Source organism: Orycteropus afer, unplaced genomic scaffold, assembly GCF_000298275.1.
Source record: "Orycteropus afer afer isolate SDZICR_OR568_19922 unplaced genomic scaffold, OryAfe1.0 scaffold00345, whole genome shotgun sequence".
Classification (NCBI taxonomy): domain Eukaryota; kingdom Metazoa; phylum Chordata; class Mammalia; order Tubulidentata; family Orycteropodidae; genus Orycteropus; species Orycteropus afer.
In genome coordinates this window covers 288,847-307,498 of record NW_006921932.1, presented here as the reverse complement: position 1 = coordinate 307,498, position 18,652 = coordinate 288,847, and the positions used below count along the sequence as shown (strand labels likewise).

At 39.9% G+C, this 18,652-nt stretch overlaps 2 protein-coding genes across 2 annotated transcripts in view; one reads left to right on the top strand and one right to left on the bottom strand.

Annotated features, from left to right (window-relative positions):
* The window catches only part of HAUS6 (HAUS augmin like complex subunit 6), a 53,738-nt gene extending 50,571 nt beyond the window's left edge, over positions 1-3,167 (top strand). Inside the window, exons 16-17 of the mRNA XM_007952555.1 lie at positions 1,228-2,277; positions 3,106-3,167. Of these exons, the coding sequence (XP_007950746.1) occupies positions 1,228-2,277; positions 3,106-3,167 (1,112 nt within the window). The remainder of the gene's footprint in view (positions 1-1,227; positions 2,278-3,105) is intronic.
* Positions 3,168-10,504: 7,337 nt separating this feature from the next.
* Positions 10,505-11,446, bottom strand: RRAGA (Ras related GTP binding A). The gene has a single exon (XM_007952534.2). It carries the CDS (start codon positions 11,444-11,446, stop codon positions 10,505-10,507), a length of 942 nt encoding a protein of 313 aa, XP_007950725.1.
* Between the last annotated feature and the right edge of the window lie 7,206 nt (positions 11,447-18,652).

The following is an 18,652-nucleotide window of genomic DNA, read 5'->3' as shown; positions in this document are numbered from 1 at the left end:
GCAAATCCCACCTTGGAGTTTACAAAGACTTATGGGTAGAAAAGCCACACAAAGTAATTTACTACACTGCACCTTCCTAGTCATAGGCCACCAGCAGTCATCTCTGCAGCCCTTGGTGACCAGGGCTGATCTTTTTTTAGGTCAATTCTCAGGTCCGAACACCACTTGGAACTATTCAGGCTGTTGGTCCCATTGGATTAGCTGACAGTCTGCAGCTCCGACTGTCTCTACTCACTGTTTTCGTTCAGGTTTTTCCACTAGTTGGTGCCTAATCCACTTCTGTATAGTTCCTTTCAAAGCTCAGGGCTCCAGGATTATCTTCTCTCTCTCTGTCAATTGCTTTTTCTTTTCTTTGTTGAAGAGGGTGTGTGTTGCTTGTCTGCCTATTCCTCCATCTTACTGGAAGTCCTTCTATTTGATCATTTTTTTAAAAAATCTCATCTCCAGATGTAACCTGTGATCAATATTTAAAGAGTATAGAGACCACATTCCGTCAGTTAGAAAAATGAGCAGCAATTGCTAAAAAGTATGTGTGCATAGAACTTTTCTATCCCTATCAAGCTAGTCAGACAGCCCAATATTTTTTTACCTATAATTTGTGTAGGCAGAGATCTGATAGTGGTTTCCTCATGTAGATAGATACTGGTATTAGGTATTATTAAGTAGTTATTAAGTATATAATTTCCATTTTCCTACTTGAAATGACACTTAGAGTTAAAGTGATTCACACTTTGGCCTAAAACCAGCCAGCCCTACGTGTTTTTATGAACAAAATTTTACTGGAATCCAACTGTATCCATTTGTTGACGTTTTCTCTATGGCTGCTTTCTTGTTGTAATGGCAGAGTTGAGTAGTTGTGACAGACTGGCTGGCCAGCAAAGCCTAAAGTGTTACTCTCTGGCCCTTTTTAGAAAAAGTTTACCAAACCTTGATCTAGATGGACAAGAAAATGTGTTTTTAATGTATGCAATTTGTATGTGCTGTGTGAAAGTATTTCATTTCAGGAATAGTTTTCATTGTATGTGTTTGCTCAGTTAGAGGTAGAATTCTTTGATATTGTTGAGTTTGTTATATTGTGGAGTTTTCTTATACAGCACATTCATTGAACACTTACTGAGTAATAAGTAGCTTTTTTTGTATTAGAAATAAGACGTTTACTTGCATGCTTTCTGTTTAGAAATACTAGTAAATTGTGTGTGTGTGTTTTTTTCCCCTTAATTTATTTAGTAAGTGAAATTAGAAGCTCATGGAGAAAAGCTGTTGAAATGGAAGCTGACAGAAGTACAGAACCAATTCAAATGGATACTGAATATAGAGAAGTTTTGCCAGAATCCTTACCTGTGTTGCATAATCAAACAGAATTTAGCATGGCCAGTTTTCTCTCAGCAACCACTGTGTCAGATTTTACCCAATCTCATTTGCCTAAAGAAAAAGTTTTTTCAGATTGCCTCAAGTGTGTGTCTCAGAAACACATGGCAGACAGTCACATAGGTGACCCACCAATACAGAATCAGTCAGATTTGTTAAATAAGAAAATAATTTGCAAGCAAGATTTGGAATGTACAGCTTTACAGAACAAGCTTTCAGAAACTAGCCAAATAGAGACATTCTCCCCTGCTGTACACAATAGGATAGATGGGATGGGTGGCAATAAAGAGGAGTATGTTGAAATATCAGACCACTCGCTAGCTTCTTATAAAGAACCTTCCATGCAAAAAACTGCATTATGGAACTCTTTTCAAATATCAAGTGGAATTAATTCTAAGAGTTTTGAAGATTCTGATTTTGGCATATTATATGAAACTTTTCCAGAAGAAATTGCTCACCTAAGTCTTAATAGCTCCAATAATACAGAGGTCAATTTTGAACTGGAACGAAATAGTCCTATGCAAGGTGGCATTTTTCCAGAAGATGTTCTAGGAGAAATACAGACTACTCCAAAATCAAATTTCAATTTACAAGCTATTTGCAGTAGATATGAGGCTCTGAAAAAATCCCTTTCCAAGAAAAAGGAAGAATCTTACCTCTCTTATCCTGAAATGCTTGAAAGACACAAACCAGACTTGAGTCTTACTCCCAATAACATGCAAACAGATAATATGTTTAATTTTTTGGACACTCATGACTCATACACTGACTATACAAAGTCATCTTTATGCATGTCTCTTGGTGAAAGAAAACGTTCTCTTTCACCACTCATTACATTTTCTCCAGAGGAGCAAAGATTGAGGACCACAATACCATGTAGTTTTGGAGAATTTTTACCTAATTTAAAAGGTAAGATTTTATTAGACTTGTCCATATTCACCTACTGAAGTTTTCTCTAAACTGTGTATAGTGAATACTGCATGATCTTTGTGGTTAATCAATTGATAAAATATGGTATTTATTCTTTCAACTAGGATGAATAGAGTGAGCCCATCATTTTATGGGTACTTTGAGAGGCTTCAAAGATGTGTATGTATTTAACAATTGATACAGGAAGGATTGAAAAACAAAACCAAAAATCTGAAATCTTCTTTTGTAATATGAACTCATGAAAGTAAATCTTGTCATACTCTTCTTGGCTGATGGAAGATGGTTTAAAAAGTTGAGAACACTATTTTAAATATCACTCTTTTAATGATACAGTATCTATGATTTGCTTTGAAATAATTGGTGGGGATGAGGAGAGGAAACAAAACAGGGTGGACAGTATTAATAATTATTGAAATTGAGTGATGGATACATTGAGTTTATAATACTAGTATCTTCATTTTTATATATGTTAGAAATGTTTCATGATAAAGAGTTTATAAAAAATACCATATTAGAGCAGATCTTGCTGATGGTTTAGATTTACTGCATATCACTTTGATTGGCCCATGATAATTAAACACTAGACTAGTATACTGAAAAGTACTCTAAAGAGGAGGGATGCATTGATCTTCTCTGGAGAAAAGGTACTTTAGGGAGACTAATGGTAAGTTGTAATAGTTAAGTATTTTATTTTATAAGTGTGAACTTTTTTCCTAAGAAAACAAATTTGTGACTACTTAGAATCTCTCATAATTATTTTACTTTGTAATGTCTGCTTATGTGTGTTTTTTTAAATCAATTTTACAGAAGAAGAAATCCAGAATAAGAGTCTTGATGCAGAAAAATCTCCGTCTGACTTGAAAAGCTAAAGCAGGAGGACAGTTAATTTTAATTTAACTGTGATGCACTTAAATTGAAGTTATGTCATAGAATAAAAACTAAATTGTAATTTAAATGTGCATTGGAAATGTAATATTCCCCTTTTCAAAGTCTAAAAGTTCTTAAATGCCTTTTAGCCTCCTATAATATTTTTAGGTAAAGTAAGTATGTTTGGATTTTCTCTATTTGTAGTAGGAACATGAGGTTGCAATATGAAGTACTGGGAAAGCAAAATGGAGAATTATACAAACACATTTTGATTTCTTGAATAATCTAAGCATTAAGTCAGTTGAAAAAGTTGTAGTATAATTTATTATGTTACAATCTCAGTTCATTAATATAAGGATGAGCAGTTTTTGATGTTCTTTCATTAACTGGTTAAGGTAATAGCCATTGGATATACTGATCTTTCCTTTAGAGAAATATGTAACTTTTGTTTCTTTATGGAACATTCTGCTATTAACAAAAAAAATGTCAGAAAAGTATTGCCTTGTGTGTATAGTCAAGACGACAAAGCTTAAGATTGGGAAAAGTGTAAATATGCTTAGTTATTATTAAAGTAGATTGTTCCTGAGAAGTGATGTTGGATGGAATAAAGTGCATGTGATGATAAGTGAAGACTGGTGCCAAATAAATTTAGAAAAAGGATAAAGATGAAAGATGATGACACTTTTTAAGGAACATTGTCAAAGTGTAATTCCATTTAGTGGGTTATACAATAGATTTATATTTGGTCTAATTTAGACTTTGAGAATTTAATTTAATCCTAGTTTTATATTTTAACAAAAAATAAATTAAAAAATTAGTTCGTGTTTTTGTTTATTTTTTGGGGTGTGTGTGGGAGAAAGGTACTGTCTTTGGGAAAGGAACTAGATTTGATGATGTTACTTTCCTGCTCAAAAACTATCAAATTGTCCCCTGTGCTTACAGAATAGTCCTCAATATAACTTTAGAAAACTTAACTCAGATGTCATTAAATAACTTGTTCAGTGTCATATAGCTAAGTTATGAAGCTAGGACCAACTCAGTGGCAGTGGGCAGGTTTTTTTTTTTTTTTTGATAATGCGCCACTAAAAGGCCAGGACACAGGATTACTAAGGCTCCAGGAATAGGGCCTTCTATTGGCCTCTGGATTCTGAGTGGGACTCAGAGGTGAGGCTCTTATTCAGTCTCCTGCCTTACTTCTTTAGACTTGCTGGCCTAGGGAAGGGCTTGTCTCTAGTACCCAGATGAACACATGACATTGACCTCTGTGAAACAGGAGGATTGGAAGAGTATTGGAAGGGTGATGTCACCTACAGTACCCTCTGTAGATCTCCGACCCATAAAACCTTGTCCAGTAACCCCTAAGAAGTTGGCAAAGAAAGGAGAAATGTTTAGAAAATAGATGGGTTAATAGTTCATCTCTTTTGACCCATCTTGGGCTACCTTTCTCTGTTAGTTCTGCCTATTTCAGTTTGAAGGCCAGTCTTTTGTGAGAAAAGACAAGGAATGCAACAAATTAGGTCTGCTGGGAAAACATTCTGTAGTCTGCTTTAAGAAAACTCTATCTGAAAGTCCAGGCAGTATGCTAGGAAGGAGGTAGGGCTATCGTATTACCATTTATAAAGTATCAGGGCTATTGTTAGGCACATATTTCATTAAATCCTTAGAACTCTTAAAAAAAAAAAAAAAAAAAACCCAAACCCCCAATTATAGTTGTTTTACAGATAAGGAAACTGAAGCTCAGGAAGCTTAAATGACTTGTCTAAGATGGATTCATCTTAGAATGGCACGGATTCATCTTAGACAAGTCATTTAAGCTTCCTGAGCTTCAGTTTCCTTACATGTAAAACAACTATAATTGGGAGGAAGGTTGGGCAATCTACTTCCGTAGTGATACTGCCTCGGCAACCCAACGAGGGGTCGCTGTGAGTCGGGTCCGACTAGACAGCACATAACAGCAACAAAAACAAGATGAATTCAAGGATCACCTGAATTAGAATAATCTGGGATGTATTTTAAAAATGTAGTCTATAGGTTTAAAATGGGGATTAGGAACTTGCATTTCAAAAAGGATTCCCTGATGATTTTTATGCTCAATAAAAAGCTTGAGAACCACTGCCAAGGTTATAGATTCACATTCAGCCCTGGGGTACCTTTTAGAAGCAGCTACCCTAATGTATATTTAGATCATTAACCGATGGGAAAGTTCACGTTCAATAAAATATAAGAGGCCCTTTACTGAGAATCAGAAACAGAACATCAAATTGTCTTTGGACATTATTTGATGTACAAAAAACCACTTTGTTGAGTAAGCTATACCTCATTGGCTGAGAGTTTTTGATAAGACTTCCTTTGTTCTTTATATACTAGTACAAGGTATGCTTTGCTTAATGTCAGGTTGGGCAACATCTAGCCCCATACATTTTTTTTTTTTTTTTTTAAAGAAAAAGCAGTGCTCTCTTTTTATTATTTTCCTCTAATGGTTTTAAAAATCCCAAACCCTCAGAGTGAGCAGCAGGGCTCCAGGGTGAATCCCAATCCCCACAATGCCCTCTCTGCCTCCTTGCGCTCCTCCTTGGCTTCATTCACCTGCCCAGCAGCAGAGCAGCTTGCCTTTCTTGGGGCAATGGAGTGCCTGCTGGGGCTCCATCCCTGCTGCAGGTGTTGACAGCGTTGGATCCAGAGTGCTGTTGGGCTCCCAGCTCTTGGTGGTAGTAATGGTGACTGCACGTGATTAGGAAGTGGCCACACCAACAGGGCAGCAGCATCCAGGCTGCCACTGCCAGCTGCATTCCCAGCATCCACAACCTGATCTGTCCCCTGCAGTCATCTCTCCTCCTCCACCCTTCCTCCCTGCGTCTCTGTCTCCCCTTCTCCCTTCTGTGTGCATAGTTCCCATCTGGCTGCCAATGCAGCCAACTGGCCCAGCCACACACCTGCAAGGCTAGCCTGTATCAAGTGGATAAAGCTTTCAGGGTTTGTCCTACAGACTCCCATAGGTTTTAATCTAAGAACAAGCATTTAAGTACAGATTGTACAGGGTCTGTCTGTATGTATGGTGTTCGCACACTGTCCAAATCCCATAAAGTCCTATTTAACAGACTAAGTAGGCATACCTGTACTATAAACAAACATGTCTCAAATCTCGTTCTTTGCCCAAAACACTGATTACAGCTTACTGCCTTTAGCCTCTCTCCATCTAATACCTCCTGCATGGCTCCCTTTTGGCCATACCAAAACCAAAAAAGCCAGACTCACTGCCATCGAGTCAGATCTGACTCATAGCGAACCCTCCTGGGGTTTCCAAGGCAGTATCACTATGGAAGTAGATTGCCTAATCTTCCTTCCAAGGAGTGGCTGGTGGATTTGAACCGCCAGCTTTCTGATTAGGCACTATGGGGACTGCTTGTCACTCACTTAAATACTAGTAATGGTTCATTGTAAATTCTAGGTTAGACCTCAAAAGGCTTATACAAAAAGCAACAAACCCACTGCCATTGAGTCAGTTGACTCACAGTGACCCTTTTAGAACACAGAACTGCCCCATAAGGTTTCCAAGGCTGTAATCTTTACGGAAGCAGACTGCCTCATCTTTCTCATGTGGAGTGGCTGGTGGGTTTGAACCACTGACCGTTTTGGTTAGCAGGCCAGTGTTTTAACCACAGGGCCACCAGAGCATATGTAGTCCCCTAAATAGGTTTCCTGTGTTCTCCCTTCCACCATTGTCTAATTATCACTGAAATGTTCTGGGAGCATGGGCCTTTAGAAGTCTTAATTCACAATTCTGAAATTGGGATACCTTAGTTTCCCCTCCCAGTTTATTGCAATTATAGCTTTAGGGCTCAGAAAAAATCTTACTTCTGTGCTTAAGTCTTAATCTGTCCTTTTCTGTGCCTATCCCTTTTCTGAAATCTGTTATGATTTATGTTATTCACTTAGCATTTCACTTACTGGTTTCATTATATTTATCTTTTATGGTTGTATGATCTCTATAAACAATTCCGTGTCACATATGCATACATAACCCAAGGGCCATGGGCCACCTTTGGCCCATGGCCAAACTAGATTGGGCAATCTACTTCCCTAGTGATAGCACCTTGGAAACTCAAGGAAGGGTTGCTGAGTTGGATCCGACTAGACGGCACTTGAGTGTGGCTTTTTTTTTTTTTTTTTGGCATTGTTAGCCACCTACTTCATGGAATTGAATGGTAAAAAGGGTGAATTTATTGCTATTATATGTACTTTCTCATTACATCCACGTCTGACAAATCACACAGGATATATACCTTGTTTTAGTCACTATTTTTTAAGATACATAGGTGTGTAAACTGACTTTTAAATCCTCAACTTGAAACCTTAAGTAATGCCAAAGTGTCCTAATTATTTTAAATATTTAAAGAGGACAAGAATAAAATGTTGCTTAACATGAAAAATGCTATCAAGTGGAATCAGGAATATTGGAAGTTAAAGGAAAACATTTGGAGGTATTTAACTGAAAACAAAAATACTTATTTAAAAAATTTTTCTTAATCATGTGTTTCTTCACCATGATCTATCTATAAAGTCAACTTTATCTTAAGGTCAAAACAGGAATTCTTGAGACCTATAATATAAAAGCAAACCCTATAATTTTTTCTATTCTGAGTATATTTAAAAAATTAAAATGTTTAAGGACATTTCCCTCAATGTAAAGAAAGTATTTGCTATAATTGTTTCATTAAGCTGCAGATACAAGCTTGCTCACCTTTCTTTTTAAGCACTGTGAAAGCCAAGTCCATATCTTAAGTATGAAATATTTGTGCATTCTATATGGGACTATTATGTTAATAATGTTCCATATCCTGTACTGTTGTCTTGAATAAATGTTCAATATTATACCATCTGGCTTTGGAATTTTCTATTAATATCAATAAAAAGAACTCTGTCCTGGAATGCATAAAATGATCACATATAAAGATATATAATAACTTTATTAAAGTGAGTTTCAGTGACTCAGATTAACACTAATTTATTGCTAATGCACTAATTAAATATGTTTCATAATTTATATCTGAATAGGCTGTTGCTTTTAATGGATAGGGGAATCTATCATCTATAGTTAGAAAGGTTTTAATGAATGTTAAATAACTTTTTAAAGCTTGGACATTCTAAAGGCCTATCACTTACATTTACTGGCTGTATATTGCCTCATCCACACCTCAGAAGGAAGATTGGGCAATCTACTTCCCTAGTGATAGCACCTCGGAAACCCAAGGAGGGGTAGCTGAATCGGATCCAACTCAATGGCAGTTGAGTTTGGCTTTTTTTTTGTTGGTTTATATTGCATCATCTGGAAAATGAGAGGTCAGGAGTCAATGATCAGAAGTTTCTTTTAAATACAATTTTATCTAAAAAAAAAAAAGTTCCCATTGAGTTGATTCTGACTCATAGTGACTCGTTAGTACTGCCTCACAGGGCTTCTAAGGCTGTAAATCTTTATGGAAGCAGACTGCCACATCTTTTTCTTGCAGAGGAGTTGGTGGGTTTCAACCAGACCTCCCAATTTGCAGCTGAGCACTTAACCACTGTGCACCGGGCTCTTCCCAAATGAAATTTAGGTTTCATTTAAAACTATAAGGCACCTGGGAGCTCTGGTAGCATAGTGCCCAAGGCAGTTGACTGCTAACCAGAAGGCTGGTGGTTGAAACCCACCAGCCACTCCTCGGAAGGAAGGTTGGGCAATCTATTTCCGTAGTGATACTGCCTCGGCAGCCCAAGGAGGGGTTGCTATGAGTCGGGCCCGACCCAATGGCACCCAACAATATAAGGCACCTATTATAGAACTACACCAGGGCGTCTTTAAGTGTTTTCTGACTTTACCATAATACCAATTCAAATAGGAATCTTAGAATCCTCCCCAAAAAGGAGGCATTAAGAATCTCTTCAATGTGATCCACATTTCCAGATAAATGCAGATGGGGGCATGATACAGCCCAAAGTGAGTGATTCACTTAACTTCCCTGGACTTGTTTCCTCTCTGTAAAATTAAAAGAATTATAAGAAGGAATAATCTACATCTAAAAAGGTAGGATTTTTACGATTAACGTTTTGTCCAATGTGGGGTGTCAAGGTTGGGGGAGAGGAAGGAACTTTAGACTGCCTGGGTTCAGCTATATGACCTTTGTAAATAAAGTTTAAATCTCCCAGTTTTCTCACCTATAAAGTAACCTACCTTACGGGTTGTGAGGATTAAATTAGATAAATGCACATTAAATATGTAGAAACACCTGGGATTTAGTAAGCGTTTACATTTTTAGCAAGGGTTCTCATTTAGGGGGAGCCCTGGTAGCATAGTGCCTAAGGCATTTGATTGCTAACCAGAAGGCTGGCAGTTCAAACCCAGCAGCCACCCCTTGGGAGGAAGGTTGGGTGATCTACTTCCATAGTGATACCGCCTCGGAAACCTAAGGAAGGGGTCACTATGAGTCGAGTCCAACTCGATGGTACATAACAATAACTATTTAGTAATTTGAGGGAGAAATGGCTGAGTCGGTGGCAATGATAGCTAACGTTTATATAGAGTACTTATATACCAGGCACTATTCTAAATGCTTTCCATGTTTTGATTTTTTTAAATCCTAACAATGCTATGAAAGAGTGCTAGTCTTACCCACATTTTACAAATGAGGAAGCAAGCACAGCGAAATAAATTATCTTACTCAAGTTCACAGAACTCGTAAGTGAAAGGACCTGAATATCAACTCAGGTGGTCAGGCTTGAGAGTTCACACTTTGAACCACTGTGGCAGCTGCCATGAAACTTAACTAAGGAGATGGGACTAGATTACAAAGTAAAGCAACTGTTGTAGGCAGTGAAAAGAATCTATTTACTTAACCACCTTCAAATTACTTCAATTAACACCATATTTTAAATTGCTAACAGCAAATGTTTATTCATGATTGAAGCCAAGAAGAATTTATAAATGCATTTTAATTCCTTGCTGATAAAATAGTAACATTCCATCTTTGCAAACTAATAAGGAATACAGATATTGGTAAAGGCTTTGATGTGCTTATCTATTAGGACCAGGTAATCAGAACACACCCACAAACCACCTACTTTAGTGTTACACCATACCAACTTTTCAGAAAGGTCATCTTGAAGCTCTACTGGACAGCTGAGTAACTAGTGTCCAATGTTTAAAGAATGGGAGTGGGGAAGAAAGAGACGGAACTAGTAAGCAGCACACATTTCAAAGCCCACTTTTAAGCACACAACATTATGAGTATTAAAAAGAGAGGGTGCCAAGAACAAAACAAAAAAAAAGCAATTTAGCATCTTCAGCAACAGCATTTAACAATATTTAACGCATAAGGAGACTGTGCTTGGGACCATCCACTCTCTCCAGCTTCTCAAAGTGTTTCCTGGCATTGCGAATGTTGATTAGAGTGGCTGCAGAAGGGATCGATGGATCAGACATAACAACCATCACATACGTGTTTGATGTGAAGATGTCGATGAATGCAGCGAAGTTAGAATTCCTGACCTCCATGCTCTGGAAAGAGGCGGCCAATTTACTGCAGCTCAGCTTGAACTGCTTAATGATGTTGCTGATCTTCTCAAAGCGGTGGACGTCACGCTGCTCTTTGCACTGGTAATGGGAAATAACCAAGAACGTAGCTCTCTCGAACAGCAGAACTTCATCGGCCTCAATAATTTGCGCAAAATTCCTTAAGTTCATCTCCAGCTGCTGAACGTTGGGAATCAGCTGATAGACAATACTGGACCAGGCTTTGTACAGCGTCTCATCCCAGATGGATGTTCGAAAACAAGCGCACTCCAGAGGGCGAGACAAACGCCTCAGGTCTTCCTCTCTCTCCTTAAAAATCAGGTCACGCTGATCCTCCTGAACCAGATCCATTTTGTGCACTAGGCAGAAGATTTTGGCGTCAGGAGAGTTCTGGAGGATGGCCTCCAGACATGACTGATAATAATGCATGTCCTTTTCCAATTCACGGCTCTCCACGTCGAATACATAAATCAAAACCTCGACATTACGGAAGATGTTGTCTCGCTGGCTAGTGAAGTAGTTTTCCATGAAGGTGTCCTGACCACCACAGTCCCACAGGTTCAGCACCAGGTTCCCCAGAAATCGGACGTGGGAGTGCTCCACATCAATGGTGGCACCCAAGCGCCGGGTGTCGCGAGCAATATAATTGGCAAAGATGATCGACCTCATGCTGGTCTTGCCCGACCCGCTCTTCCCCATCAGCAGTACCTTCTTCTTCATGGCTGTATTTGGCATCACCCGCCGGGGCCGCTAGGGACTGGGCCTCAGGGCGCGGCCTAACTGCACCGCAGAGAGAGGGGCCGAGAATGGCGAGGTTCCGCAGGCTGAGCCTAGGTCCGCACCGATGCGGGGTGGTGCAGTCCAGGGAAGCCGAAAGCACGTGCGGGTGCAGAAGACCTCGGCGGGGTTGGCGCTTTCTCGGAGCCCAACTACCTGGAACCGAAGACTGCACCGGCTGGAGAGAAAACCCTCGCCTTCCGGAGAGGTGGGTCGCTACCTCCCCGCTGCCACCCACTTCCGGCGGCGATCTCACGAGAACTCACGCGTTTAGCTGTCGCTGTCTCACGAGCTTTGATAAACTGCTGCTTTATTGAAACCGAGCAAGGTCGAAACAAAAGCAAATGAAAGGCAAACATAGGATTCTGGTGTTTTCTTCTATTACTGGTTTTACAGTTGCAAGGAGTACGTGTATGGTTGTTTCCGCGAATGCTGCCATCTCGTGGGGGGAAAAAAAAAACGAACTCGCTTTAGGCGGGATTCTGCTTTCTCAGCCCATTTAATTCTCCCCAGATTCCCAAGGCTAATAACGACCAAAAATCCAAACCCATTGTCAGGGAATTAATTCAGGGAGCTCTGGTGGTGTAGTGACTAAGGTATTTGCTAACCAGAAGGCTGGCGGTTCATATTCACCAGCCACTTCTCTGAAGCAATCTACTCCTGTAGAGATAGGGTCTCAGGAACCCAAGTCGGATTAGACTGGAAGGCAGTGTTTTTTTTTTTTTTGTAATTTATTATTTATTTTTAATGCATTTTATTGAAATACAATTTGTGTGCAGTGAAATACACAAAACTAAAGTGGCATGAGTCAACACTTATTTATTTATTTATTTATTTGCAGTGTTCCCTTCCCTCCCCTCGCCCCTCTGGCAACCAACAAAGTTTCCCTCCATATATAAACCTTTTCTTGACCCTCCACAACAAGAAACTAATACTATATTTGTCCTTCTGTAATTGACTTATTTCACTCAGCATAATGTCCTCCAAGTTCATCCATATTATGTGGTGTTTCACAGACTACATTATTCTTTAGTGCTGCATAGCATTCCATTATGTGTACGTACATACATACCATAGTTTGGTCATCCACTCTTCTGCTGATGGGCATGTAGATTGTTTCCATCTTTTTACTATTGTAAATAGTGCTGCGATGAACATGAGTGCGCATGTATCTGTTCCTGTCCTGGCTCTCACCTCTCTAGGATATATCCCTAGTAATGGGATTGCTCTACCTAGTAATTACCTAGTAATTAGGAGCTCTGGTAGCGTAGTGCCTAAGGCACTTGACTGCTAACCAGAAGGCTGGCAGTTCAAATCAACCAGCCATTCCTTGGAAGAAAGGTTGGGCAATCTACTTCTGTAGTGATACGGCCTCGGAAAGCCAAGGAGGGGTCCCACTCGATGGCACATAACAACAACAACAATGGGATTGCTGGGTCAAATGGTATCTACAATTCCAGCTTTCTAAGGAATCACCATATTCCTTTCCACAGTGGTTGTATCACTTCACAGTCCCACCAGCAGTGTATGAGAGTCCCCATCTCTCCACATCCCTGCCAGCATTGGTTGTTTTCTGTTCTGTTGAACCTTGCCATCAGTGCTGAGGTCAGACGGTATCTCATTGTTGTTTTGGTTTGCATCTCCCTGATGGCCAGTGATTCTGAGCATCACTTCATGTATTAGCTGGCCACCTGAATATCCTCCTTGGTGAAGTGTCTATTCATGTCTTCTGCTCATTTTTCAATTGGATTGTTAATTCCTTTGGTGTTGAAGCATTGGAGTTTTCTATAAATCTTAGAGATAAGTCCCTTGCCAGATACGTAATTATTGGCAAATATGAATCTTGCTGTCATTTTTGTTATGTGCTTTTTCGTGTTGTCAGTTTCTTTGTTCCATATAATGTATGCTGAGCTTGTTTTGTTTATGAATCGTTATCACTTCCTTTGTTGCTATTGTTTTAGTATTTGCTAAATATTTGTGCTGGTCCTCTTTTTGATGTGAAGGTTTATAATTTTTCTTTGAGGTTACCCTGTGATTTATAGTTTTCTTTCCAAGTTTAGAACAGTCCATTCTATCTTGTAGCTGTCTTGACTTCCCTACCATCTAGAAGTTTTTTAACGACCCAGTTTTTTCCCTCTTTTTGGTTTGTTGTTGTCCTCATTTGCCAATTGATGTCTCTGGTTCCCTGTTTACAGTCTTGTAGGCTTACTTACTTTGGATACTTCCATAGCTGGATTGGTTTATGGGTTTTATCATCATGCGTGTTAATGGTCAGTTGTTGTTGGCTGTTGCTTCTTTGTCCAAAGGGCTCCCTTTAGCATCTCTTGTAAGGTTGGTCTGGTTTTAACAAATTCCCTTAATTTCTGCTTATCTGGAAATGTCCTAGTTTCATCATCATTTTTGAGGGACAATTTGGCTGGGTGCATAATTCTTGGTTGGATATTTTTCTCTTTCAGGGTTTTATATATACCATCCCATTGTCTTCTCGCCTGCATGGTTTCTGTTGAGAAATCCGAGCTTAGTCTTATTGGTTGCCCCTTGTATGTAACTCTTCATTTTTCCCATGCTGCTTTTAGGATTCTTTCTTTATCTTTGGTTTTGGTGAGTTTGATGCTGATATGTCTTGGTGATTTTCTTTTGGGGTCTATCCTGTTTGGGGTTCATTGGACGTCCTGAATGGATGGATATATTGTCATCTTTCATCATATCAGGGAAGTTTTCTTTCAACAAATCTTGGACCATTTTCTCAGTGGTTTCATTTTTCTCTTCCTGTTCTGGAATTCTGATTACACATAGGTTATTCCTTTTGATGGTATCCCACATGAACCTTAGGCTTTCTTCATTTTGTCTTGATCTTTTTTCTGATTGATCCCTTTCTGAAGAAGTATTCAGGTGTTTGTCTTCAATGTCATTAATTTTGTCTTCCATTGCATCAATTCTAGTCCTTTGCTCTTTCACTGTGTTATCTATTTCTGACAATTTAGCATTAATCTTCTGGGTTTCTATCTGTACATTTTGTATCATTTCTAATTTTTCATTTATTTTGTCATTTTGTTCTTGTATTGTCTTTCAAAATTGTTTTAGGGTTTTGTCTGTGTTTTCCTTGATCTGTCTCTCAATCCTTTGAAGATACCTAAATATAATTCTTTTGAATTCCTTGTTAGGGAGTTCCAATGCTGCCTCTTCCTCAGGGACGTGTTGTGGGTCTATATCCTGGTCCCTTGTTTCTCCTGCTTTATCTTGCTTCTTTGTGTGGACTGTGATGCTCTTTTGTCTCTCAGGCATTGTGACATTTTTGTGTTTATATTTAATTGATGATTGCATGTTGGAGTGACTTGCCCATGATTTTCATTTTCTTTGGTTTGTTTGTACGTTATTTATGCAAGCAGGTGTTCTGTGCTCCTCTATGCACTAGTTGACAGCACTTATACACATACCACCTGTCTCCTTTCCTGTTGCCAGCCTCTTGTACCCCTGCCGATCTTGGCAAACAGAGTCTATTCTTAGGTCCCTGGAATCTGAATGAGAATGCTATCACCTTAAATCCAAAATGGTTGCCACTTGTAAAGATTCAAAATGGCTACACCCTTGGTCACTTTAAATATCCAAAATGGCCACCACTTGTAAACATTAAAAATGGCTACGCCCTCTGGACAGCAGGGCAAAACATATATGAAAGCTGTACAAATGAGGAAAGTGAAGCTTAACAGAAGTTAAGTGATTGCCAAGTGCTACACAGCTAGTTGGTAGCAAATCCTTACTGGGATACATCCTAATGTCCCTCATTGGGTCTCCTACTTAGTGCTTTTTGCACTAGCAAGCAAAAAGATTCTTTCTCATACCTGCTTTTCCTATAATCTCAAGCTTAAGAACTTATGATCAGAATTGCAAAGCTCTAGGAAACTATAATATGAAACTATGTGCATTAGCTCAATCCTCACACTACCTCTATGAATAACCCCATTTTCAAGTGAGGAAATAAAATTTAGAAAGATTAAGTAATTTGGCCAAATTATGAAACTATTAACCAATGAAATAGAGTCTGCATTCATCCAGTCTAACTCCATAGTCTACTTGCATAATCATGACTCACACTTCCCCCCTGAAATTATAATATGGTTCTGCCTTTGGTCTTCAAATAGATGAATGAATGGGTAGTCAAGATATGTTGTTGTTAGGTGCTGGTCTAGTCAGCTACGACTCACAGTGACAACAGATTTGTACAACAGAGCAAAACACTGCCTGGTTGTGTGCCATCCTCACAATCCTTGCTATACTTGAACCCATTGTTGTAGCCACTGTGACAAACCATCTCATTGATAGTCTTACCCTTTTTTGCTGACCCTCCACTTTACCAAGCATGATATCCTTCTCCAGGGAATGGTCCCTTCTGACAACATGACCAAAGTAGGTGAGACAAAGTCTGGCTATCCTCGCTACCAAGGAGCATCCCGGCTGCATTTCTTCCAGGACAGATTTGTTTGTTCTTCTGGCAGTCCATGGTATTTTCAGTATTCTTTGCCAACACCACAACTCAAAAGCATCAACTCCTCTTTGGTCTTCTTTATTCACTATCTTTCACAAGCATATGAGGTGACTGACCATGGCTTGGGTTAAGTGCATCTTAGTTGACAAACTGACAGATGAGTGGTAGAATCAGGATATAGAAGCTTCCTAAGTTGGAATACTCCATATCCTCCACTAAGCCCTTTTCAGAGTGCTGTACTACAGTGTACAAATGCAGATATTCTATTCCTCCATTTATTAAAATAAAAATTGAATACCAACTGTGTGGAAGAGGGTACAGAGTTAACATATGTGCAGGAAAAGAAGTTCAGTACTGATAATTACTCTAATTTATGGAAATAAAGCATACAGAGAAGTGCCATAACAACAGAAAATTCTCTCCTAATATATTCTAAGACAATTTCATCTCCATGGAGACATCCCTTCTGGAGCCTTCAGATTGACTCCACTGATCTCCTTTCACCATCATTCTGGAAATTCCCTTCCCCCTTCTCTTGAGTTGGATACAGTTTTTTCCTTGATGCCATGTCTTCCTCAGTTTTGGCTTTGGTGGAATACCTTTTCCAACAGTGTCCTAATAAAAAGCATGAAGGCATTAAAGTTTTCAAGACACTGCACGTCTGAAAATATCTTCATTTTTAACCCTCATACTTGATTGGTTGGAGAGAATTTTCCCTCAGCATCTTGGAGGCATTGCTCTAGTATATTTTAGCTTCTGATGCCTGCTACCTTGTATTTGACGTATTTTTTGTCAATGTACTCAATTTTCTCATTATTCCTGGTGTTCTGAAACTTAATGACACTGGGCATTGTTGAGACCCAATTTTCATTGTGCTAGCCCCTCGAAGGAGACTGAAGAAGAGTTGATACCTTTGAACTATGGTGTTGGTGAAGAATACGGAAAATACCACAGACTACCAGAAGAATGAACAAATCTGTCCTGGAGGAAGTGCAGCCAGAATGCTTGTTGGAAGTGAGAATGGCCAGATTTCATCTCACCTACTTTGGTCCTATGGACCATTCCCTGGAGAAGAATATCATGCTTGGTAAAGTAGAGGGTCAGTGAAAAAGTGGAAGGCCCTCAGCAAGTGGGATTGACACAGTGGCTGCAACAATGGGCTCAGGTACAGCAAGGATTGTGAGGATGGCACATGGCCGGGCAGTGTTGCATTCTGCTGTACATAGGGTCGCTATGAGTTGGAGTCAACTTGATGGCACCTAACAACAACAGACTTTAATTCTGGAAAAATATCTTAAAATTTTTGATGATGTTTTTCCTCCATTTTCTGTCCTCTCTTATGGCTACTCCACTGATTTGGATGTTGGATTTCATGGGGTCTCTTCTTATGTTCTTACATTCCTTTTCTTATTTCCTATTTCTGTCCTATTGTTCTATTTACCAGGAGATTATTAATTATTTTTTACACTGCTGGAGCAGTGTCTTCTGAACTTGTTTCATGATCAGAGTCACCTGGGCACTTGTTAAAACTAGATTTTTACAAAAGAGATTTTGATTGGGGGAAGGGGGTTTGGGCCAGGAATCTATAGTGGTTCTCAGGATCAGATGAACAGGAGAACTACTTTGTTAGGGGAGAGTTGGTAAGAGACGGCAGGAGACCCACTGAAGCTGTGGGTTTCAAAGTGTGGTCCCTGGTCCAGCAACACCAGCATCACTTGGAAACTAATTAGAAATGCAAATGTTTGGGCCCCACCCCTGATCTGAATCAGAAACTCCTGGGAGACTGGCAATCTGTTTTTAATCAAGAACTCCAGGTGATTCTGATGCACACTAAAATTTGAGAAGTACTGTCATCACTACCACCTGGAAAAGGTGATCCAGCATTCACTGGACCGGTAAAGTCCTGTTGTTAGTTGCCCTGATTCCAATTCATGGCAACCCCTTAAACTGCTTTGTTCTTAAGGGTGCAGGGTCTGTGGATGAGAGCAGTTCTGGACAGGTGAAGCCAATGGTATGCATTTCCCCAGGAAGATCTGGCAACGGTATTCAAGTCCAGCTTTGTGAAAGTCAAGGGATACATTTCCTTGAGAAAGGGTACCTTGGATTCTAAAGCTAGAACATGCTACCCAATGTGATAGCACTGGTGTTTTCAGCCTTTCTGCACATGGGATCATGCCATTTGCTGACTTTCCATCCGACCCTTCCAATGTCGTAACATTCTCCACCTTCCTTCAGCTTTCTCCAAGGTGCGATGGGGGATTCCTTGTCCTGGTCCCGCGAGGTGAGGCCCTGGGATCTCCTCAATGTCACAAGTGGCGCTTTGTGGCATCATTGCCCCCAGAAGCACACCCTCCTAGCCTCATGGCGTCACAGAGGGCTGCACAGGCCCTGGGCCCTGTAGATTCCAGGCTAGGACAGCCGCTCAAGGAGCGTGGCCCAGAGCGTGCGGAGGCCCGGCAGCGCGTGCAGGGTTGGTCTCCCCAGCAGGTTCGCCTTCCGCGCTCTGTGCTGCTCGCTCGCTAAAGACAAGCTCAAAGACAGGAACAGACGATCGAACTTGGCAAAAAGGCCACTAAAGTTTCTTTTAAATCAAGACTGAGAACACTTGCCCAGGTCTTTGAGACTTGGCACGCCCCAGTGAGGTACTTGGGGCCCAACCAGTGGTGGCTGGGGATGCT